This window comes from Podarcis vaucheri, assembly GCF_965113315.1.
Source record: "Podarcis vaucheri genome assembly, chromosome: 5".
Classification (NCBI taxonomy): domain Eukaryota; kingdom Metazoa; phylum Chordata; class Lepidosauria; order Squamata; family Lacertidae; genus Podarcis; species Podarcis vaucheri.
The window spans coordinates 11345223-11369133 of record NC_138763.1 but is presented as its reverse complement, the minus strand read 5'-3'; the positions used below and the strand labels follow the sequence as shown (position 1 = coordinate 11369133).

Sequence of the window (23911 nt, the reverse complement as noted above, 5' to 3'; positions counted from 1 at the left end):
CACTGTTGGCATTTGATGGCATACACAATGTTAGACGATGAGCAATTAAATAGTCCCGAGATGGTATGTGTGATGTTGTTGGGGCCAGTAATGGTGTTGTCCGGGTGTATGTGGCAGCAAAGTTGGCATCTGGGTTCTGGTGCCAGTGTCCGTGTTAAGTCTGGTTGTAGTATTATTGTGGGTTAGGAGTTGTTTAAGATTGGGTGGCTGTCTGTAGGCAATGAAAGGTCTTCCTCCCAGAGCTTGAGAAAGAGAACTGTCATTGTCCAGGAGAGGTTGTAGATCTCTGATGATGCGTTGAACTGTTTTAACTTGGGAGCTGTATGTGATGACTAGTGGTGTTCTGTTATTTTCTTTTTTGGGTCTGTCTTGCAGCAAGTTCTCTCTGGGTATCAGTCTGGCTCTGTTGATCTGTTGTCTAACTTCATCTGCTGGGTATTTTAGTTCTGAAAAGGTTTGCTGTAGATCTCTTAGGTGAGAGTCTCTGTCTGTAGAATTGGAACAGATGCGGCTGTAACGTAGTGCCTGGCTATATACAATGGACTGTTTGGTATGTTTGGGATGGTAGCTAGAGGCATGTAGATATGTTTGTCGGTCAGTTGGTTTACGGTATAAGGTGGTGTCTATGCGTCCATCCTGTATTTTTATAGTAGTGTCCAAAAAATGTATTTCTTGCATAGATTGATTCATTGTAAGGTTGATTGTGTGGTGAAAATCATTGAATTTCTGGTGAAAGGTGTCCAGGGTCTGTTGAGGCCTTTCACCAGAAATTCAATGATTTTCACCCCACAATCAACCTTACAATGAATCAATCTATGCAAGAAATACATTTTTTGGACACTACTATAAAAATACAGGATGGACGCATAGACACCACCTTATACCATAAACCAACTGACCGACAAACATATCTACATGCCTCTAGCTACCATCCCAAACATACCAAACAGTCCATTGTATATAGCCAGGCACTACGTTACAGCCGCATCTGTTCCAATTCTACAGACAGAGACTCTCACCTAAGAGATCTACAGCAAACCTTTTCAGAACTAAAATACCCAGCAGATGAAGTTAGACAACAGATCAACAGAGCCAGACTGATACCCAGAGAGAACTTGCTGCAAGACAGACCCAAAAAAGAAAATAACAGAACACCACTAGTCATCACATACAGCTCCCAAGTTAAAACAGTTCAACGCATCATCAGAGATCTACAACCTCTCCTGGACAATGACAGTTCTCTTTCTCAAGCTCTGGGAGGAAGACCTTTCATTGCCTACAGACAGCCACCCAATCTTAAACAACTCCTAACCCACAATAATACTACAACCAGACTTAACACGGACACTGGCACCAGAGCCTGCAATAAACCCAGATGCCAACTTTGCTGCCACATACACCCGGACAACACCATTACTGGCCCCAACAACATCACACATACCATCTCGGGACTATTTAATTGCTCATCGTCTAACATTGTGTATGCCATCAAATGCCAACAGTGTCCTTCAGCTCTCTATATTGGACAAACAGGCCAAACCTTACGCCAAAGAATAAACGGACATAAATCTGACATCAAGAATCACAAAACAGAGAAACCAGTAGGAGAACACTTCAATCTCCCAGGACATTCTATACAAGATCTCAAAGTAGCTGTTTTACTACAAAGGAATTTCAGAAATAGACTGGAAAGAGAAGCTGCTGAATTGCAACTCATTACCAAACTTAAAACAATGGAGACACCTGGTCTGAACAGAGACATTGGATTCTTATCTCATTATATATGACTAAAAGCCACTTCTCACCTTCTCACCCCTTGCCTTTTCCTGTAAGACCTACTACAGTCGTTAAGAGTCGTCAACAGGCTCATCAGGCTCATCTCAGCTATGTGCCAATCTCCAATTCCCACCACCCTTCTGAGTAATACCCCTCCCCACCTTCTCTATATATAGAAGGATCTGGCAACTTCTGTTTCAGTGTATCTGAAGAAGTGTGCATGCACACGAAAGCTTATACCAAGAACTAACTTAGTTGGTCTTTAAGGTGCTACAGGAAGGAATTTTTTTATTTTGACTATGGCAGACCAACACGGCTACCCATCTGTAGATAAAACACGTATTTGAGTTTTAGAAGACATCTGAAGGCAGCACTGTTCAGGGAAGTCATTAATGGTTGATGTTTTCTTGCGTTTTTAATACTTTGCTGGGAGCTGCCCAGAGTGGCTGGGTGGCATATAAATAATAAATTTATTCTTGTTATTATTGGCACCAGTTGTATCGCAAAGGGGAAGGAGTTCCAAAGCTGGGGTGTCCCGTCTGAGGAGGTTCTCGTCTGTGTGGCTTCAGAAAAAGGTTGAACTTCAGGAAAAGAAGAAGAAGAAGAGTTTGGATTTGATATCCCGCTTTATCACTACCCGAAGGTGTCTCAAAGCGGCTAACATTCTCCTTTCCCTTCCTCCCCCACAACAAACACTCTGTGAGGCGAGTGGGGCTGAGAGACTTCAAAGAAGTGTGACTGGCCCAAGGTCACCCAGCAGCTGCATGTGGAGGAGCGGGGACGCAAACCCGGTTCCCCAGATTACGAGGCTACCGCTCTTAACCACTACACCACACTGTCACTGGTTGCACTGCTGAGATCTCCTGGCTGATCTGTTTGTGCAGGCTCCTTTATAGGGGAGCAGGCATTCTCTCAGGTAACCAGGCCCCATGTTGTTTAGGACTTTCAGCTAGTACAAGAATGGTCTCTGTAGCATTTTGACAGCCAGTGCAATTCTTTCAGAACTGGTGTTACATGTGCACAAACAGGCCGTCTCCATCTGGCATGTAGCTGCAGCGTTCTCCAATTAACAGCAGATTTCAGCCCCATGTGGAGTGCATTATAGTAATCCAGTCTTAAGGTTACCAATCCATGGGTCGTGAGGCAGAGCAATCATGAGGCAGAGTGAGTTAGCCACCTTAGACATCGTTTTTTGAGGGACAGAGCTGTGTGGACTGCAAAGCTAGGCTGCTTCCCTCAGGCACAGTGGAGGTTGTTGTCTCATTGCCAGGGTTGAAGTAAGAGTCAGCTGTCATCCTGGTCCGCTTCTATGCAAGGGGTAACCATAGAGAAAAAGCAGCTGTGGTGTCTTTTGTCTGTTTCTGATCTGGCCCTGACGGTCGCTTCATTACCCAACATGCTGTAGTTGATCAGGATTCCAGGTAAAAGAGCCAAGAATGGAAGGAAAAGGAGACAGGAGAGACGTTAGCATTGGGAGACTTTGCAGAAACTGGATTTTTTATTTGGCTTTGAACCTGGCACTTACTGGGAATGTGCAGGGTGCTGTTCTCTCACATCTGAGTTACCTGCAGCTGCCCTGACAAGACGAGGAATGAGGGACCGTGAGGGAAAGGCAAGGCTGACCCTGTGTGCACTAAAAGAACACCCTGCATCCACATTGGAGAAGATTCTGTGGCCATGTGTTGAGCTTGCACAGGGAATCAAGAATGCAGGAATCTGCATGAGATTCCATACATGCTTCTGGCTCGACAGGAACCCTCTGAATAGTATTGGCAGAGGCACCCACCAAGCCTCAGTTTTCCTGTTTGATAGAACAAATTCCTTGTGACATGTGGAATGTGGCATATTCATTGCTTGCCCTGGCCCAGGAGAATGGTGTTGTTCTGTTGCCAATGCAAGACTTAGTAGTCCTCTTTCTCCTCTGGGCTGTGTACACACTCAACTGTGTAGCACAAAAATGTAGCTAAAAATCCTTCATTCTCATCCTCAAGGCGCTGCTTTCGGTCTTCATTTCTAGATCCTGGGTGCGCTTGGGAACTCCCATTGATTAGGTTATCCATGCCTTTTCCTCCCTGCACATGCCTCAGCTGAATGAAGAGGGAAGTGGCAATTCCAATATTGAAATATACCCACTTACGTCATTGGATAGTAAAGGTAAAGGGACCCCTGACCATTAGGTCCAGTTGTGGCCGACTCTGGGGTTGCGGCGCTCATCTCACTTTACTGGCCGAGGGAGCCGGCATACAGCTTCCGGGTCATGTGGCCAGCATGACTAAGCCGCTTCTGGCAAACCACAGCAGCGCACGGAAACGCTGTTTGCCTTCCTGCTAGAGCGGTACCTATTTATCTACTTGCACTTTGACATGCTTTCGAACTGCTAGGTTGGCAGGAGCAGGGACCGAGCAACGGGAGCTCATCCCGTCGCGGGGATTCGAACCGCCGACCTTCTGATTGGCAAGTCCTAGGCTCTGTGGTTTAACCCACAGCTCCACCCGTGTCATTGGATAGGTGTAGATAAATCCCCCATTGCTGGGTCCGCCTACATATGTTTTCAAAAGGACACACAGCAGGGTAACGCAGACTCAATCTGCAATGCCCTTTTATTTTCAGAATGAAACCAGTTTCTCAAGAGATGTTTTTCACTGTCAAGAGATGCTGTAAATCTTGATTGCATGTTGACTACATCAGTGGCATGGCGTGGGGGGTGCAGGGGGGCCCGACTGCACCGGGCGCAACATCTGGGGGGGGACGTGCTCACACTCGCAGCTCTCTGCCCCTACCTGGCTCACTCACTCTCTCTCACTGCAGTGCTGGCTGTGCGAATCCGATCCGAACCGCTGGGTCGCCGCCCACTGTGGAGGGGGTGGGTGCCAGGCGTGCGGTGCGGAGAGAGAGCGGGGGACTATCTGGGGGAGGGACAGTGCAGCGGCCGCCCAGCGCAGCGCTGAGCGCGGGAGAGAACCACACCAGACCAGACCAGGCAGCAGCAAGAAGAAGCTGGCAGCGTCGGCAGGTTAGGGGTTAGGGGGCGCAAATTACTTGCCTTGCCCCAGGTTAGGGGGCGCAAATTACTTGCCTTGCCCCGGGTGCTGACAACCCACGCTACGCTGCTGGACTACATTAAGAAAATCCCCCGAAGTACTCAGTCTGTCTTGATTTTAAAATAAAATGTTGTGTGTATGCAACCTTGTTTACTTCTTCCGATCTTTGTGGATACCATTCTGCCCTTCCCAGTATTATGGAATTAGGGAGAAGTGAAACTTCCTGGAAGGAGGAGAAAGACACACACACACACACACACACACACACACACACACACACACACACAGAGAGAGAGAGAGAGAGAGCATTATACAAAGCTTAAAAACAGTAAAGCAAGAATGACAGGATTTTCATGCCACTGAAAGATTATCTTCTTTACATTTATAACTCTCATCATGAGTAGATTGTTGGATTGTATGTTCCAGCTTTTTTTCAAGAGACATTTAGAACTTCAAATGCTGCAACAAATTAATTTGCAAGATAGAGACAATAATGAGGGATTCCATTTCAAGACACGTCTGTGAAACGTTATGAAAGCTTAAAAAGGAAAAGAAGAAGCGTGAACTGGCAGTCATCATTTACTAATATAAGGGAAAGCTACTGAAAAAGATGCAAAAGCAACAGCAGTTGAAGCTGCTGCTTCTTCTTAATCCGAAGAGGAAACCGAACTGAGAAAGTGTAATCAGATGCAACCCTCTTAACAATGTTCTAGGCAACAGAACAAGTTTTATAGAAGGGAAACAGGACAAACAAAACTTGGGACTTCAAATGTAATGGGATTATTTTAAGGAATCTTTCCAAAAACGTTTTTGTACAGGAGACATGTAAAATGCTTTTGATTTTTTCTCAACTATATTCACTGAGTTTGCAATTTCAGAGTTAACATGGCATAAACTCAGGATCATGCAGGAATTAAGGGGTTATCAACATTGTGATCCTGGTGATTATGAGCGAAATGTTTATTGCTTCTAACTATTGCCATTGTTTACTATAGCTGTTATAGATATGTCTTCATTCTGCTGTTGCTTTGATAACGCCTTTTTATAAAAAGCTCTTTCTAGGATATGTCTATACTGGTCGACAAGCCTATCATTTAAATTGGGAAGGGAGCCCATCTAGGAGAAAGAAAACTTTGATCCAAAACTCCCGCTGACTTGCAGGATATCCTTGGCAGAAGAAGTGGCTAAGGAGAAAATCCTACAAATCCAGAGTAGAATCCCTAAAACGGATGGTGCCTTGTACGTCTCCTTCTGGCAACTCATGCAGCCAAGCTGGAGCTAGTGGAGCGTGGTGCCCAGCGTGGGGGGGGCAGCCGCGTTGGCACCCCACCGGGATTGCGCTGCCGGGGGCGATGCACTCCCCCTGCACTCCTCTTCCTCCGCCAGTGGCTGGAGCCAAATGTATTGCTCTTCTCTCCTTTGGACCTCATCAGCGATACCAAAAGGGGAGTCTTGTTGACTGGGCAGCCTAGTACCTTCATACACACTGCCCGGGGGGGGGGTGTAACTTCAGTACTGCTAAAAACAATGCAGAAAGCAGCAGTAAAGAGTCACCAAGTCTCTGCAGCCGCAGTGGGTGCTGTGATTCTTCCACCCCCGGATTCTTCTACTGGGAAAACCATAGCTTTAACTATACAGACCTTCTTCAGCAAGGTGATGTCTTTTAGAAGCGGGTGTCTTTTAATTTCGTGACTGCTGTCACCATCTGCAGTGATCATGGAACCCAAGAAAGTAAAATCTCTCACTGCCCCCATTTCTTCCCCTTCCATTTGCCAGGAGGAGGTGGGACCAGTGGCCATGATCTTCATTTTTTTTATGCTGAGCTTCAGACCATATTTTGTGCTCTCCCCTTTCACCTTCATTAAAAGGTTCTTTAATTCCTCCTCACTTTCTGCCATCAAGGTTGTGTCATCTGAATATCTGAGGTTGTTGATATTTCTTCCGGCAATCTTAATTCTGGTTTGGGATTCATCCACTGCCCCCCTCCAATTTATAGCAATATGTTCCAGGTTTTTGTTTATTTTTTTTAATGCAGTCTCAGAAGCCTGCAATTTTGAGTGGAACATCATATTTTGTTTATCCAAAAGGGTAGTCACACGCACCTCTCCACTGTGGGGCAACTTGGGGCAGGTGTGGTTTTGAAAGGGGGATATGGCTGCTGAGGAAAGGGTTAAGCACTTCCTCCCTTGCAACTGCTCTGTCCTGTCCAAAATGTCAGCTTTCTAATGCTTCTTTTTCATTTAACCCCCCCCCCCAACCTCAGAAAAACATGCATGTAACATATAGTTTCCCTCCAGGTTTTAAGGTACACGTCTTTTCTACAGTTAAAGGAACGCAGAGCCCTTACTGTAACTGAGTTGGCAGATTCTTCAGCTCAGATTACAGGCGGACTGTGTGTGAGAGAGGATCAGCAGTGAAAGTCCACAAGACTTTATCCTAATTTTATCAGATTACTTCCCCTGAAACTCTTCTTTTGAAGTGCTCTTCAACAGAAGAACAAATGGGGAAGACATCAATGCTTCATAAAGCTGAAAGCTTCTCCCTGGGGTAATTGAAATATTTCTTATCAAAGGATTGATAAGATCAGGTTGCAGCTGTAACAAAGAAGAAACAGATAAAGCCAAGTGGAAATCGGTAAGACAGCGCTGGTGGTACAAGCCTATTGAAGATGGTCGAGCTAATTAGAATCTATAACTCAGGACATTCCATTACATGCTGGGCAAATGACCCTGTAAGTTTCAAGTCTATCTGCTACATTTAAAAAAAAAAAAGTTCAGATGTAGAAATAATAATGTGGCTGATGGATTCTGTATCCTTGAATGAGCATCACCAACCAGAGGTCTGGGTATCTGGCAAATTTCTTTTAAAATAAGGTCCTTTGAGTTCAATATATGCATCTATCTTCACCAATGTTTAAAAACCTTCTAAAAATTTCACACAGAGCTTTCTGAGAACCAAGGTTCAAAAGAAGGGGGGCAATGAAACATAATAAAGTTTTACCAAAAAAATAAAATAAAAAGGAAGTTGGGGGAAAATTCCTATTAAAGACTGAGGTAGTTTAAATTGGGTAAAAGAAGCAGAATTGATCTAACAAAAATACAGGGTTTAAAATATATATATATATATAAAGCAGAGACTGACTTAGGGAACATTTTAAATTACAGCAGGACGTGGCCCTTGCTGCACCTGTAATTCAGACTTAAACATGTGTGGAGATTTCCAAATTGCTTCTCAACAGGTATATTTGTAGGGTTCTGGAGGATTATTATGAAGCCCTAGATATGGATACATTATCTTGATTTTTGTTTGTCAAAGTTATCCTTTGTCCTCAGTTTATGTTGGTTTGGTCCAGAGGACATATTATTGGATACAGTAAATAATAATAATAATAATAATAATAATAATAATAATAATAATAATAATAGTTATACTCAACTCATCTGATTGCATTGCCCCAACCACTTGAAGCCTACAACATGAGATATCAAACATTAAAAGCTTCCCGATATCAGATGTCTTTGGAAAGTTATATAGTTGTTTATCTGTTTGAAATCTGATGGGAGGGCCTTCCACAGGGCAGGTGCCTCTACCAAGAAGGCCTTCTGTCTGGTTCCTTGTAACTTTAATTCTCGCGATGAGGGAACCTCCAGAAGGCCCTCTGAGGTGAACCTCTGTGTCTGGGTGGCTGAACGATGGCAAAACTCATTTCTATGGTCTTCCTTGGTAGCTTTGAACGAGTCATCCACTCTTTCAGCCTCAGTTCTTCATCTGCTAAATATGAAGTGTAGCAGGTAGCCTCACAAAACATTACTTGGTGCCCAAGACTGTGTACACATTACCCTTTACTCCACCTCCAAATGCTTGAAAGATAAGGGGTGGGCAAGCCTCCATTGCCCTGTGGTAATTCAATTTTGGGGGAAGGCTAGGCTAGAACTGTCTTCCATGATAGTTATCTATGCAGAGGGAAGGTTTGGGATTATTATTTTTAGGAGGAATATTAAGTCAGGTGAACTCCCATCTTTCGATGTAGTGCAGCCCATACACAGGTCCACCATATCAGGTTGAAAACATGCCATACATTTAAAGACTTTTGTAAAGTAATTTCCCCCAAAGGATCATAGGAAGTGTAAAGGTACGTTAAGGGTGCTGAGAATTATAGCTCTGTGAGGTGTAAACTATAGTTCTCCGGATTCTTTTGGGGTGGGGTGCTTTAAATGTACCGTATGTTTCAAAAACGTGCAATACGAATCAGCAAATTTTACAAAACAGTGACTGCTCTCCAAAGCAGCAGCCATGTGGGGAGAAACATAATTGCACTTGGCAGCAAGGACTTTTGTCCTTCTCTGGACAAAGGAGCATCCTCATACATCATTTTATGCTCCATCATTTGTTTATTTATATACAAATCCTAGGGTAGTTGTCATAACAATGCCTTGTTGTTTAGTCGTTTAGTCGTGTCCGACTCTTTGTGACCCCATGGACCAGAGCACGCCAGGCACTTCTCTCTTCCACTGCCTCCCGCAGTTTGGTCAAACTCATGCTGGTAGCTTCGAGTACACTGTCCAACCATCTCGTTCTCTGTCGTCCCCTTCTCCTTGTGCCCTCCATCTTTCCAAACATCAGAGTCATTTCCAGGGAGTCTTCTCTGCTCATGAGGTGGCCAAAGTATTGGAGTCTCAGCTTCAGGATCTGTCCTTCCAGTGAGCACTCAGGGCTGATTTCCTTCAGAATGGAGAGGTTTGATCTTCTTGCAGTCCACGGGACTCTCAAGAGTCTCCTCCAGCACCATAATTCAAAAGCATCAATTCTTCAGCGATCAGCCTTCTTTATGGTCCAGCTCTCACTTCCATACATCACTACTGGGAAAGCCATAGCTTTAACTATATGGACCTTTGTTGGCAATGCCTATTGTATTACTAAAAATACTCCAATCTGAATGGTCACTCCCCAACTGCAAAATAAGTATAGTGCCTTATCTTATTGGGCTGCTGTAGAAACCAGCACAGGAACAGCCCTATGAAGTCCACTTCTACACTTCATATTTTGCAGTTGAGAAACTGAGGCTGAGGGTGAGCGACTTGTTCAAATATACCCAGCACATATTCACCAAATATTTGAAGCTCTCTTAAGTGGAATCTACACGCATATAAAAAACATTTTGAAAATGCTTTTTTAAAAGCGTTTTTTTTAAAAATACATTGAATTTTCCATAAGGCCATCACCATCTAGTGCAGGGGTAAGTCAACATTTTTATACCTACTGCCCACTAATGCATCTTTCTTGATGGTAAAATTTCCTTACTGCCAGTGCTCAATGGAAGGATTCAGCTTGTGGCGGGGAACCCCCTACCGCCCACCTAGAATACTGAAACGCCCACTAGCGGGCGGTAGGGACCAGGCTGACAATCCCTGATCTAGTGTCACATTGTATATTGCACTTAAAACGTTTCATTTGCAGCTGTATAGCTGAGTCTTTAGACTAGTGTTTTTCAACCACTGTTCCGTGGCACACTAGTGTGCCGCGAGATGTTGCCTGGTGTGCCGTGGGGAAAATTGAAAAATTCGAAAGATTTTTTTTTTAAAAAAAGTCAAATTTTCGCCCACTAGGCGGGCGCCTGACTGTGTCCACCCTATTTTCCATCCATCCTGGGTGGGGATCAGATCGGATGGGATCGGATGAGAGCGGACAGGCGGTCCGCTCTCATCCGATTCCCCATAGAGAGCAGCGGGGCGCTGACATCTCCCTCTCCGCACACAGTGGTGGTGTGCCTCATGATTTTTTTCATGAAACAAGTGTGCCTTTGCCCAAAAAAGGTTGAAAAACACTGCTTTAAACCACTTTAACAGTCATAGTTCCCCCCCACCCAAGAATCCTTGGAACGATAGTGTGTTAAGGGTGCCAGGAATTATACCTTTGTGAGTAGCAGTTCCTAACCACTCTCAGCACTACAGTTCCCAGGATTCCTCGGGGAAAGTAGTGTTTTAAATGAATAATATGGATGTGACCCTGGAAGTTCACAGAAATTGTAAGATTTGCCCCTAAAGTTCCTAGGCCTCTGGATCATGCTGACTTTTCTCAAAGGGAAGATTGTCCCATATATAACATGCACACAGAAATATATTTTCAGCTCTTTTTTCTCTTGCACTGCCCTGTATTCTCTTTTGTCCTTTCTATTATTCATTGTCCATCTCATTTCTGCCTTCTCATGTCTCTTTTCTCCCTCCTCTCATTAGTCTCCTACTAGCCCAGTTTTATTAATAACGTTTTAATGTATTCAGCATCTAACACTCGGCCATTTCTCTCCTACAGTCTTCACTAACATTTCCCATGCTGGAAAAAGACTTTTGCTTGGAAGTACCAATTCTACCCAGCAGGGGGAGGGGAAATCCCAGTGTTTCAGAGACAGGCTGAAAACCCAAGTTAGCTAGGATAATTATGGAATGTGGTGCAAATTGCAGTTTGGAGCAGAATCTAACCTCAGAGCTCAAAGGATGCAAAAGAAACCCAGTGGAATCGGAGAACACAATTTATAACTTTGTTGGCAGATGACCTGGAACATTTGACAGCAGGGCAAATTCAGTTTAGTTTATAAACAGAGCAGTCTTGGTGCTTAATTTTTATTGGGGCTATATCACCACGATCACTAATGCATTTTCTGCTCCTTATTCTGTGAGTAAGGATGCAGATGATTAGAGTTTTGTTTTGTTTTTACTAGTGCTTCACATTACTGCCAATCATAAAGTGAAATAAAATCTGGAGATTAGAAATCATGAAATATTTGTGCATGTGTGAACCAGGTCCAAGCATTGAATAACCCATAGATATCCAGACATGTACAAGCGTATGTGTACCATTGGCCATTTTAGGTATATTACTGCCCCATGTTGCTTCTCAGTCCCGCAAATGGCTGTTGACTGGTTGTCAACAATAATGCTGATTTAAAATTATTTCATCCCACTGAAACCAGTCTATGGGTTCCAAGAAGCATTCCAGATGGACGCTGAAACAATCCTTTCTCTACCAGCCTCCTTAGGTCTATGGAAATTCTTTGGAAAGGGGTAGGCCTTGCTCATTTTAGGCAGAACATGGGTGAGAGCAAGTCTGAGAACCCTGAGAATCAGGCTGCTTGTTGACTTAAATCCTATTATTTCAGGCAGAGTGTTGTGCATCAGTCTACTGAGTCACATTCAGTCACATGTACATTAATCATGTAAACTTAAAAAGGATTTGGTATAATCAATATTTCAAGCTTCAATTGTTCTGTGTTGCTCCTTCCTTAGCTCAGTACCCTCAAAATGTTTTAATTTTTTCCCTGCAGCAGTAACTGGACCTCCACATCAGCCTGTGAAATACACTTTGCCTCCTAAACACTCTGGCATTTATATTTCCAGCACAAACAACTTTAATCAGGCAAAAACACATGTAGATTGCAGCACACCAAGGTAAGCCTTATCATTATCGGTCCAGAACTATGAATTGTTGTTGTTTAGTCGTTTAGTCGTGTCCGACTCTTCGTGACCCCATGGACCAGAGCACGCCAGGCACTTCTGTCCTCCACTGCCTCCCGCAGTTTGATCAAACTCATGCTAGTAGCTTCAAGAACACCATCCAACCATCTCATTCTCTGTCGTCCCCTTCTCCTTGTGCCCTCCATCTTTCCCAACATCAGGGTCTTTTCCAGGGAGTCCTCTCTTCTCATGAGGTGGCCAAAGTATTGGAGCCTCAGCTTCACGATCTGTCCTTCCAGTGAGCACTCAGGGCTGATTTCCTTCAGAATGGAGAGGTTTGATCTTCTTGCAGTCCATGGGACTCTCAAGAGTCTCCTCCAGCACCATAATTCAAAAGCATCAATTCTTCGGCGATCAGCCTTCTTTATGGTCCAGCTCTCACTTCCATACATCACTACTGGGAAAACCATGGCTTTTACTATACGGACCTTTGTTGGCAAGGTGATGTCTCTGCTTTTTAAGATGTTGTCTAGGTTTGCCATCGCCTTTCTCCCAAGGAGCAGGCGTCTTTTAATTTCGTGACTGCTGTCACCATCTGCAGTGATCATGGAGCCCAAGAAAGTAAAATCTCTCACTGCCTCCATTTCTTCCCCATCTATTTGCCAGGAGGTGATGGGCCCAGTGGCCATGATCTTCGTTTTTTTGATGTTGAGCTTCAGACCATATTTTGCGCTCTCCTCTTTCACCCTCATTAAAAGGTTCTTTAATTCCTCTTCACTTTCTGCCATCAAGGTTGTGTCATCTGCATATCTGAGGTTGTTGATATTTCTTCCGGCAATCTTAATTCCGGCTTGGGATTCATCCAGCCCAGCCTTTCGCATGATGAATTCTGCATATAAGTTAAATAAGCAGGGAGACAATATACAGCCTTGCCGTACTCCTTTCCCAATTTGGAACCAATCAGTTGTTCCATATCCAGTTCTAACTGTAGCTTCTTGTCCCACATAGAGATTTCGCAGGAGACAGATGAGGTGATCAGGCACTCCCATTTCTTTAAGAACTTGCCATAGTTTGCTGTGGTCAACACAGTCAAAGGCTTTTGCATAGTCAATGAAGCAGAAGTAGATGTCTTTCTGGAACTCTCTGGCTTTCTCCATAATCCAGCGCATGTTTGCAATTTGGTCTCTGGTTCCTCTGCCTCTTCTAAATCCAGCTTGCACTTCTGGGAGTTCTCGGTCCACATACTGCTTGAGCCTTCCTTGTAGAATTTTAAGCATAACCTTGCTAGCATGTGAAATGAGTGAAATTGTGCGGTAGTTGGAGCATTCTTTGGCACTGCCCTTCTTTGGGATTGGGATGTAGACTGATCTTCTTCAATCCTCTGGCCACTGCTGAGTTTTCCAAACTTGCTGGCATATTGAGTGTAGCACCTTAACAGCATCATCTTTTAAAATTTTAAACAGTTCAGCTGGAATACCATCACTTCCACTGGCCTTGTTATTTGCAGTGCTTTCTAAGGCCCATTTGACTTCACTCTCCAGGATGTCTGGCTCAAGGTCAGCAACCACACTACCTGGGGTGTACGAGACATCCATATCTTTCTGGTATAATTCCTCTGTGTATTCTTGCCACCTCTTCTTGATGTCTTCTGCTTCAGTTAGATCTTTACCACTTTTGTCCTTTATTATGGTAATCTTTGTACGAAATGTTCCTTTCATATTTCCGATTTTCTTGAACAGATCTCTGGTTCTTCCCATTCTGTTGCTTTCCTCTATTTCTTTGCATTGCTCGTTTAAGAAGGCCTTCTTGTCTCTCCTTGCTGTTCTTTGGAAATCTGCATTCAATTTCCTGTATCTTTCACTATCTCCCTTGCATTTTGCTTGCCTTCTCTCCTCCGCTATTTGTAAGGCCTCGTTGGACAGCCACTTTGCTTTCTTGCATTTCTTTTTCATTGGGATGGTTTTAGTTGCTGCCTCCTGTATAATGTTGCGAGCCTCCATCCATAGTTCTTCAGGCACTCTGTCCAGAAAATCTAAATCCTTAAACCTGTTCCTCACTTCCACTGTGTATTCATAAGGGATTTGGTTTAGATTGTATCTTACCTGTCCAGTGGTTTTTCCTACTTTCTTCAGTTTAAGCTTGAATTTTGCTATAAGGAGCTGATGATCTGAGCCACAGTCAGCTCCAGGTCTTGTTTTTGCTGACTGTATAGAGCTTCTCCATCTTTGGCTGCAGAGAATATAATCAATCTGATTTCGATGTTGCCCATCTGGGGATGTCCATGTGTAGAGTCGTCTCTTGTGTTGTTGGAAAAGCGTGTTTGTGGTGACCAGCTTGTTCTCTTGACAGAACTCTATTAGCCTTTGCCCTGCTTCGTTTTGATCTCCAAGGCCAAACTTGCCAGTTGTTCCTTTTATCTCTTGATTCCCTACTTTAGCATTCCAATCCCCTATAATGAGCAGAACATCCTTCTTTGGTGTCACTTCGATAAGGTTTTGTAAGTCTTCATAGAACTGGTCAATTTCAGTTTCTTCAGCACCAGTAGTTGGTGCATAAACTTGGATTACTGTGATGTTAAAAGGTCTGCCTTGGATTCGTATCGAGATCATTCTATCATTTTTGAGATTGCATCCCAGTACAGCTTTGCCACTCTTTCGTTGACTACGAGGGCGACTCCATTTCTTTTACGGGTTTCTTGCCCACAGTAGTAGATATGGTAGTCATCCGAACTGAATTCGCCCATTCCCGTCCATTTTAGCTCACTGATGCCCAGGATGTCAATATTTATTCTTGCCATCTCATTTTTGACCACATCCAACTTACCCAGGTTCATGGTTCTTACATTCCAGGTTCCTATGCAATATTTTTCTTTACAGCATTGGACTTTCCTTTCGCTTCCATGCATATCCACAACTGAGCGTCCTTTCGGCTTTGGCCCAGCCGCTTCATCAGCTCTGGATCTACTTGTACTTGTCCTCCGCTCTTCCCCAGTAGCATGTTGGACACCTTCCGACCTGAGGGGCTCATCTTCCAGTGTCATAACTTTTATATGCCTGTTGTCTTTGTCCATGGAGTTTTCTTGGCAGGGATACTGGAGTGGCTTGCCGATTCCTACTCCAGGTGGATCACGTTTGGTCAAAACTCTCCACTATGACCTGTTCATCTTGTGTGCCCTGCTCGGCGTAGTTCATAGCTTCTTTGAGTTCTTCAAGCCCCTTCGCCACGGCAAGGCAGTGATCCATGAAGGGGAGAACTATGAATAATATTCCACATATAGCCTTGTGGGTGCTTCTCATGGCTCTGTCAATTTCTTTTTAAATTAGCAGGATCTTAGCAATTTCAAATCTTATGGCTTTTGTATTTTCAAAGGAAGAGTAGCTTTTCTGTTGTAGGTGTAGGTGCAACCTGTACGCATTTCCACTGGGGACAATCTACCATAAATAGTTTGCAAAGAACTACCTGCAACATAGTCCCCCGCCTTTAAATTAAGCATTAAGTTACCTAATTAGTTTTTCATTGACCCTGATAATAGCATTATAGGCCTGTTTTTATCTAGATTCTTTTTAAGAATCTCTTATGGGTGATCTAGAAATAAGACAAATAAATGTTGACTTTTAACACACGTCAAAAATATTTCTTGTGCCCACCATTGCATCATAGTGAACGGCAGGGAAGAAAACTAGTACGAAAGTAACAGTGGGCCTTATTGCAGCAAATATTCTTCTACTTTTTTATTATAATGTTGGCCTTTCCCCACTACTGCTTGCACCAGGAACAACTCTACTGTGTGATTAAAAAAAGCAGCATGTGCTCCGTGGGGTTCAATACTACTCTCCCCCAATGCTTTTCTTCTCTCAAGCTTTTCAGCTTTTTCTCATCTGTTTTACTTGAATTCTTCTGATGGCATTTTGGTTTATCTCGGTTTAATTATTTGCAGGTTTTAGATTATTTTTGCGTGCACATTAGCATGGCCAGGCAGTGTGATCTCCGTAAAACGCCGCCAAGATGCTTCCGAGAGCCTCTTATTAAAGAAGTTTCAGAGTTTCGTGGCAGAGTATGGAGTACAACGCCCCACTTGCAGTCGCAAAGTGCACGTATGCAAACATTGCGATGGATTTGCTCGCTAATCTCAGGTGCGTTTAGTGAAAACAAGCAAGGGAACACTATCATTGAAAAGCAGATCAGCTGGATCCGGACCCCGCCCCGCTTTCCCCCCTGGCTTTACACCCAGATTACATTCAGGTTTGGGGCTCTTGCCTCCATGTCCGGCTGGTGAACCTCTGGTCTCTGTGCGCGGGGAAACACGGTACTGGCCTTTGCAGGTGGCCAACGACTCTTTAATCTTGCGTGTCAACAAAGCTAACAGCTCATTTGGGCCAGGGCGACTCTGCCCTCAGCTTGGCGTGTTTGCGCGCTCGCGCTTTCTCGCCACGGCCGGCGGCAACTCCCACGGCCCATCAGCGCGCGGGGACAGGCAGCACCTCTGCGTGCACGTCTGAACGCAGGTTATCTCCCGTCACGGGGCCAGCGACTGCGCCGAGGCCGCGCCTCTATAGATGTGGGCGCGCGGATCCCACCCTTGTTCCCCCTTCGGGTTTGATTCAAAGCGCCTTTAACCAGCGTTTTTTTCCCCCACACGCCGCCCCCGCCTGCGAGGGCTTTCATGGAGCAAACCGTCGCGTGAGGCGGCGTTTCTCTTCGCGTGTGCGCGAAGAAGCGGGAGAAGGACGTCGTGAGGAGGAGGACGAGGCGGTGCAACCCCCGCTTAGTAGGAAAGGTAGCATAAAATAAGAACAAAACGCCCGCCTCCTGCCTCTCCAAGGGAGCGGGGGAAACGAGCCCTCGTCCCCCATCTTGTTTCTCCCGTTTCGCGGCCTGAGGAGGCGTCGCCCGCCCTTGAGGCGCGCGCGAGGCGGCGGAGGGGGGGGGCGGTGAGGCCTGAGGGAGCGGAGATCCCTCCGCCTCCGTGAGTCGCCGGCGGCGGCTGGGACTCGAGGGCGGCGCCGCCCGCCCCTTGCCCTCCTCCTCCCGCCTGCTCCGCTCCTCCCTCGGCCCTGGGCCTGCGTCGGGTGTGAGGAAGGGGGGAAAGCCCCGAGGGCGCCCCGTCCCTCCCTCTTTCCCCTCCCTCCAGTCTCGCTCTCGCTCTCTCTCCCCCTCAGGTGGAGATAGTTTCTAGAAGCCCGTCCCGGCGTCCTTTGCGGCCCCAACATGGAGGAGCTGACGGTGGAAGTGCGCGGCTCCAACGGGGCCTTCTACAAGGTACGCCTCGCCCTCTAGCCGCCGGGAGCCCGGGGAGGAGCGGCCTCGGCGGGGGGACGGGGTACGGCCCGTTACTGCGGGGTTGGGGCCGGAGGGGTGGGCGGAAGGGCGGCCCTCGGCAGCCACCCTCGGGGAGCGGGGGAGCCTTTGGCCCAGGCCGGAGCGGGCAGACAGTGGAAGGTTGAGCGGTTTCTTTTTTGGGGTGGGTGGGTTGGGAGGATCAGAGGTGTGTGAGGCGAGGGGTGCGGGGCGGTGTGGTGTGTGGCTTTTGGGGAGGGGCTTGTGGGCGGGACACGGGTGAGGGGAGAGGTCGTGGGGAGAGCCCAAGTTCTGGGTACAGTTACGTGTCCCCGCAGTGTTGAGGTAACGCTTTTTCGTTTTGGACACTCCTGGAAAACGGTGTAACGTGCGAAGGGGCTTCCCTTCGTTTCCCGGGACAGGGCAGGCCAGGGCTGACTTTGTGAAGCACCTTGAGAAATCTCTTTTGGAAGGTTTTGTGTTGGAAGGCCTTTTTTTGGCCTTGATAAAAGTGGGGGGGTGGGAAAGGGAGCTCCTGAATTTTATTTTACTGTGGTGTGTTCATTCTGTTCAGTGCCCCAAGTAGGACACGGGTGGGGTGGGGGTGTTATGAGTCACTTGTGAGGGGGGTGGGGGTGCCCTCTGCTGTGAGTCAAAATACATTTTCTATCCCTTTACTAATATTAGATTCAGGTCAGGCAGCATGGAGTCACACCTCTGGTGATAAGTAGACCCCCCTCTGTGGTTTGGGTTTTAGAGAACATTTGTGCAAGCTAGGGCTAGAGGTAGGTTGAAAGGTGTGGGATTCTTCACCCAAAATGCAGGTTATTCTGTTTTAAATATGCTACTCCTTCATAAAGTTAGGAATGCACGACAACCGTAATACTTTTACAGACTCTTGAGTTTATTTATGTCACCAGAAAGCTTTCTTCACTGCCACCCTCCCTGGTATGCCAGGATGTTACAGGATCAATACAGGATACTCTCAGCTGTTGCTGTCAGTCTTTCTCCCTAAGCCAAGCCTTGGATGCTTGAAAATCCTAGACCTTTTTATGGCGTGAGGCCTCTGTTCCTCTACAGGAGCACTGATAGGAGCCAGCATTGTGAATTACAGTTTTATCTGCGCGCTGTGAAAGTTTTATTTATAATTAATCATAAATGTATGCTAATTACAACAAAACTATGCACTATGTCTGTGTTTTGGGTGGGTGTTGTGGCAAGTATAACTCATGTAAATGTGATGGGAATTTAAAGTTTGTTGCTAGTTGACATTCCATGCAATACCAATGGCAATTTTGTAAAACTTAAGGTGAGGGGGACTTCCTTGTAATAAAGTTTTGAAACTCTAATTACACTACATTTGCATTTTGTACTTGAATTCATATACTTATCAACATGGATCCTACTCTTCATCTGTGGAATAAAGAAATTTAAAGTCTTGTATAAGCTTTACAAATATATCAGAATATAGGCAGTTCCTTTGTTCTAAAATTTATATATTTTCTCAGTAGGGCCTTTTTACTGGTTAGTGGTGTCAGGAATTTCTGAGAAGTACTTTGCCTGCCATTTTATTTCTTTATGACCTTGTGCAACATACCTGTGCCATACTTTAGTTTTGTGACTCCAGGAGTGTTGAAAGGCATGTCTTAAGATATTTTCAAATGCAAAGTCATAGTAAAAATTTGGAATTCGTTTTTGTGATATGTGGATGACTTTTCAAAGACAGCAATTGCAGGCTTGATGAGAGGTGTGATTTGACAACATCAGTTTATATGTAAGAAGGTTAGAATGTTCAAGTTTAGTGCCATGCTATGTGAAAGTTTTTCACTCAGCATTTTGAAAATTTTGTTCAACTTCAGTATGTACATGTGATGAAATTATGTTTATACTTTGCTGAATCCGTTTGGCCTTGAAGCTTCCTTGCTCAGCTAGCACAAACGTTTATTTTTGAAGAAGTCAGTTTTCTATTCTGCTTTTTCATGTGTGCAGATGGAAGGAGGAGGAAAGTGTTGTTTTCAGAATGGTAAGTCTACTGGCAATAATAGTTGGAACTCCTTGTTGGTGGTAAAAGTAATACAAGGTCTCACTGAGACTGAATTTAATCAGTGATAATTGCTTCAGGCAGTCACATACCAGGCATATATGGTTATTATCATGGATCACAGCACCATTTTAAAATTGAACATTGCTTGAGCCTAGTTGCTGCTAATGTAAAGCCAGGATTTCCAGAGCATTTAAGACATCGCCATTTAGCATTTGTGGAGTTGTTAGCTACTGTTGTAAGTAGCCCTTTGCCTATAGGTGGGCCTGGGATCCAAGTTGAAAAGGTTCTGGATATTGATAGGCCGTGTAAGAATTGGAGAGCTTACAATTTTGATAGTTGGCAAATCTGGAAATTTATATGTTTAACTTACTCTTGGATCCAGTTACAGATAGGTAGCCGTGTTGGTCTGCCATAGTCAAAATAAAAAAATTCCTCCCAGTAGCACCTTAAAGACCAACTAAGTTAGTTCTTGGTATGAGCTTTCGTGTGCATGCACGAAAGTATCTGAAGAAGTGTGCATGCACACGAAAGCTCATACCAAGAACTAACTTAGTTGGTCTTTAAGGTGCTACTGGAAGGAATTTTTTTATTTTTACTCTTGGATTTCTTTTTTGTGATTTACCGAATATTGGCTAGTGACTATATATAAAAAATGTGACTGACACAAAAATAATTCCAAATCCTCCATTTGAATGCAGGCCATCCTGTTTAAATTTCCTGAATAACTCTGGGAGGATATATTGACAGAATGCAAAATCCATGTGACTATACTTGCTTGTAGATTCTTGTTTGAAAATTATGGCTATTTAAGATTCCCTCACCCAGCATGTTTATCTACAACAGGGATGGGCAACTTGTAGCTCTTTAGATATTGTTAGATTCCTGACTCCCATCAGCCCTAGTCAGTGTGCCAGTAATTGGAGACAATGAGATCTGTAGTCCAACAATACCTGTTGGACAATAATTGCTTCAGAGCCCTCAGATGGATGAATTTTTTAAAATATATCCGTTATTAGTAAGCTGCCATATGGGGCTTGATTTGTTCATGACCTAATACATGGCTGTGAAACCTGTGGCTATTCAGGTGTTACTGGACCACATCCCCCATCATCCCTGACCTTTGGTCATGCTGGCTGGAGTGATGAGAATTGGGGGATCTGACAACATCTGATACTTCATATCACAAGTTTCCCACCTGTTATAACAATGAATAAATAACCAGAAATATAGTTTATGGATATGGAAGCTATCAACAGTTATTTATTTCCAGTTAAAGATGGTTGCTATTTATTTATTTTTAATCTGTTGTGGACTGGTCTCCAGTTATTAAAAAAAAAGCTGACTTACTTTTTCAGTTGATGCAGGTACTTTTGATTTCAAATTGAAGCTAGCATTAGAAACCCTGTAGCAATAACTTGGCACCAGCATTCGAAACTCACCAGGTGCCAGACGCATTGTGCACCTGCTATCAACCACTTGCAACCAAGTGAAGATGCCAGGATGGCGCCTGACCTCTCCACCATCTGGAAGTGCATGCCTGGGGGATCCTCGGATCTGGACTGCTTTCATACACTAGGAAAACGTCCTGTAGAATTCGGTCAGTTATAGTTTATCTCAGATTTCCTCAATCTCGGCCCTCCAGATGTTTTTGGCCTACAACTCCCATGATCCCTAGCTAGCAGGAGCAATGGGATGATGGGAATTGTAGCCTCAAAAAACATCTGGAGGGCCGGGGTTGAGGAAGCCTGTTTTATCTTCACAATCAGAATGAGCTTTAGGAACCAAAAAGTCGTATTGCAAAATATGACTTTTGAGCTGTCTGCTCCAAAAATGGCAACTAGGCATTCCTTTTTGGCAACTTTAACCCTAGTTTAAGGAGCCATTTGGCGCCTAGCTTATATATATGAGTTTCTGACACTGCCATTGGTACTTTCAAGAATTGGTATGCCTGCGCACTGAAATCTCTGTGGTGCTACTGTTGTTAAAATTGACTGGAAACACTAGCATCAACTTCAATTTAAGAAGGATTTAAAATGGGAATGGCCAAATTCTAGTGAGGTTAAGCCTTTCAGTGGCTACTAGTTATGTTTGTATACTACCTCCAGTATACCAGTTGCTGTTGAACAATTGCAATAGAGGGCTGTTGCCCTCAACATCCATCTTGTGGACTTTCTATAGGCATTTGGTTGATCATTATGGGAAGCAGCGCTGGACTAGAAAGGCCTCTGATATAATCCAGCAAGGCTTTTCTTATGTACTCTTCCGAAGTCAGATTGAATATCAGTACTTTTCAGGTTTTTCCTCTGTGTACAGTGGTCAGTTTATAATCATTTACAAGCTACTGAGGTCCTTGGGGAATATTTTACTCTGTTTCCAGAAAATTACCTTTAGTAGTGTTTTTATTTTGGCACATTATTTAGCAATTCTTGCCTTTCTTAGTGTGGCAAGCATCACAAGATGTAATTTTGAAGGCATGAAGACAGCCTTTGGACCAACAGGCAGGAAAACTGCACCGCTGAAAACCTTGTTGGGAGATAAAGTGATGGGCAGAGCACTATCAAGAACTGCACTCCCAGGAAAACATGGTTTTCAACAAAGCAATTGATAGCATCCGGACTCTGCCTTTCTTGGAAAAGATGGATTTCCCTCCCTCCCTGGATGAACTGAAGAACACCAACTCTCAGGCATGTGGTAAAGCCCCAGGACAGAAATGCTGAAAGCCAGTATTAATTCCTCTCTCATGAGTACCTTCTCTGCATTACAAAGAGGTCTGTCTGCAAACTTGAATCCCTTGCAGAAGACCACAGTGCCTGGAGGCGAACAGTCAGGTTGTACAGTGGTGCCTCGCAAGACGAAAAGAATTCTTTCCGCGAGTTTTCGTCTTGTGATGTTTTTCGTCTTGCGAAGCATGGTCCGTTGCAACTGCGCCTCTTCAAGCGGCTTTTAAAAAAAAGCGCAAGACATTTTCGTCTTGCGAAGCAAGCCCATAGAGAAATTCGTCTAGCGAAGCGACGCAAAAATGGAAAACCCTTTCGTCTAGCGAGTTTTTCGTCTTGCGAGGCATTCGTCTTGCGGGGCACCACTGTATACCACAGTAGTGACCAAAGGAAGAATGACTGCAGGGAGGAGTGCAGACGGAAGACATACGATGGTGTGCCTGTAGCAGTACAATCAGATGCCTTCATCTGCCCCAGCTGCAGTAAAATATGTCTCTGCCATATCATTCTCAACAGCCACAGCAGGTGGTGTAAATCTCTCAACAGTTTGAGTTTGCATCTTTTTCCATTGTATACCGAGATAGAAAGATGCCAACAACAAAGGACTGACTATTTTTGTCAAGAATTGTGAAATCAGAGTTTTAGAACAAACTTTTGCCAAAAATGTTATGGGAAATCCAGTGTTAATATTTGATGATGTTTACAATTTCAGAAGAACTTTGCAATGAAATGGCTTGCATTGCACTAGCCATTGTTAAATTAGTGCAGGTTAGAAACTGGACAGTGTCATACTCAATGGAAGAAGGCACAAAATTTTTGTCAAGTTCAAATGATACATAGATTTTTGCAATTTTGGAACTATGCTTTAATATCTGCTTCCAGTGGTTACTTTGAGCTGTATTTGTTCTTTACCAGTACTTTTTACTTTCTGCTGCCCATGAGTCATATCTCTTTTGGATTGAGCTTTACTTGGCTATCTTATAGTCACTGGCAAGTTGCATAGCTGTAAGCTTATTTTAGGTTATCTGGTTTTGATAGTAGAGGCTCTTGAGAAAATAGGAAGTTAAATATTTTATTTCGTGTTATGCCACTGTACAACACTATTTTTTCCTTTGGGTGTATTATGATTTTGAAAAATCAGTTTGAAATCCCAGTGTACAAAGTAGCATAATAAGAATAGTTTTCTGGACAACTAACATATTCAGAGAAATGGAGAGGTTTTCAAAATAATGGTCTCAATATATCTATGATTTTTCTCAAAGGACTTTGTGATGTGACATTGACTTCTGATAAAATGAATCTGCTAAACCAGGGATCAGGAACCTGTGGCCCTATAGATGATGTTGGACTACAACTCCCATTATCCATGACTATTGACTAAAGTCTATTTTGGAGGCCTAATCTGCCCCGCTGTTCAATCCGGCCCCTGCGGTAGTTTATTTTGTGGGCTAAAATCCTAAAAAAACCTCAACAACTTCAATCCTAAGAAAAGGTCTCCAACTTTGGTTGGCCCTTTGGTCGGCCCTCATGACCCTTTACTTCATCAAATTTGGCCCTCTTTGAAAAAAGTTTGGACACCACTGATCTAGGCTAATGGTGATGGGAAGA

At 44.3% G+C, this 23911-nt stretch overlaps 1 protein-coding gene across 4 annotated transcripts in view; it reads left to right on the top strand.

Moving 5' to 3' along the window:
• Positions 1 to 17001: 17001 nt before the first annotated feature.
• Positions 17002 to 23911, top strand: part of FXR1 (FMR1 autosomal homolog 1) — a 31829-nt gene continuing 24919 nt past the window's right edge. Inside the window, exons 1-2 of one of the 4 annotated variants that reach the window (XM_082224194.1) lie at positions 17002 to 17042; positions 17425 to 17524. In XM_082224194.1, coding sequence (XP_082080320.1) covers positions 17474 to 17524 — 51 coding nt within the window. In that variant the 5' untranslated portion in view covers positions 17002 to 17042; positions 17425 to 17473. Of the gene's footprint in view, positions 17043 to 17249; positions 17525 to 23911 lie in introns of those variants that run through there. The other 3 variants (XM_082224195.1, XM_082224193.1, XM_082224196.1) reach the window with 3 other exon arrangements.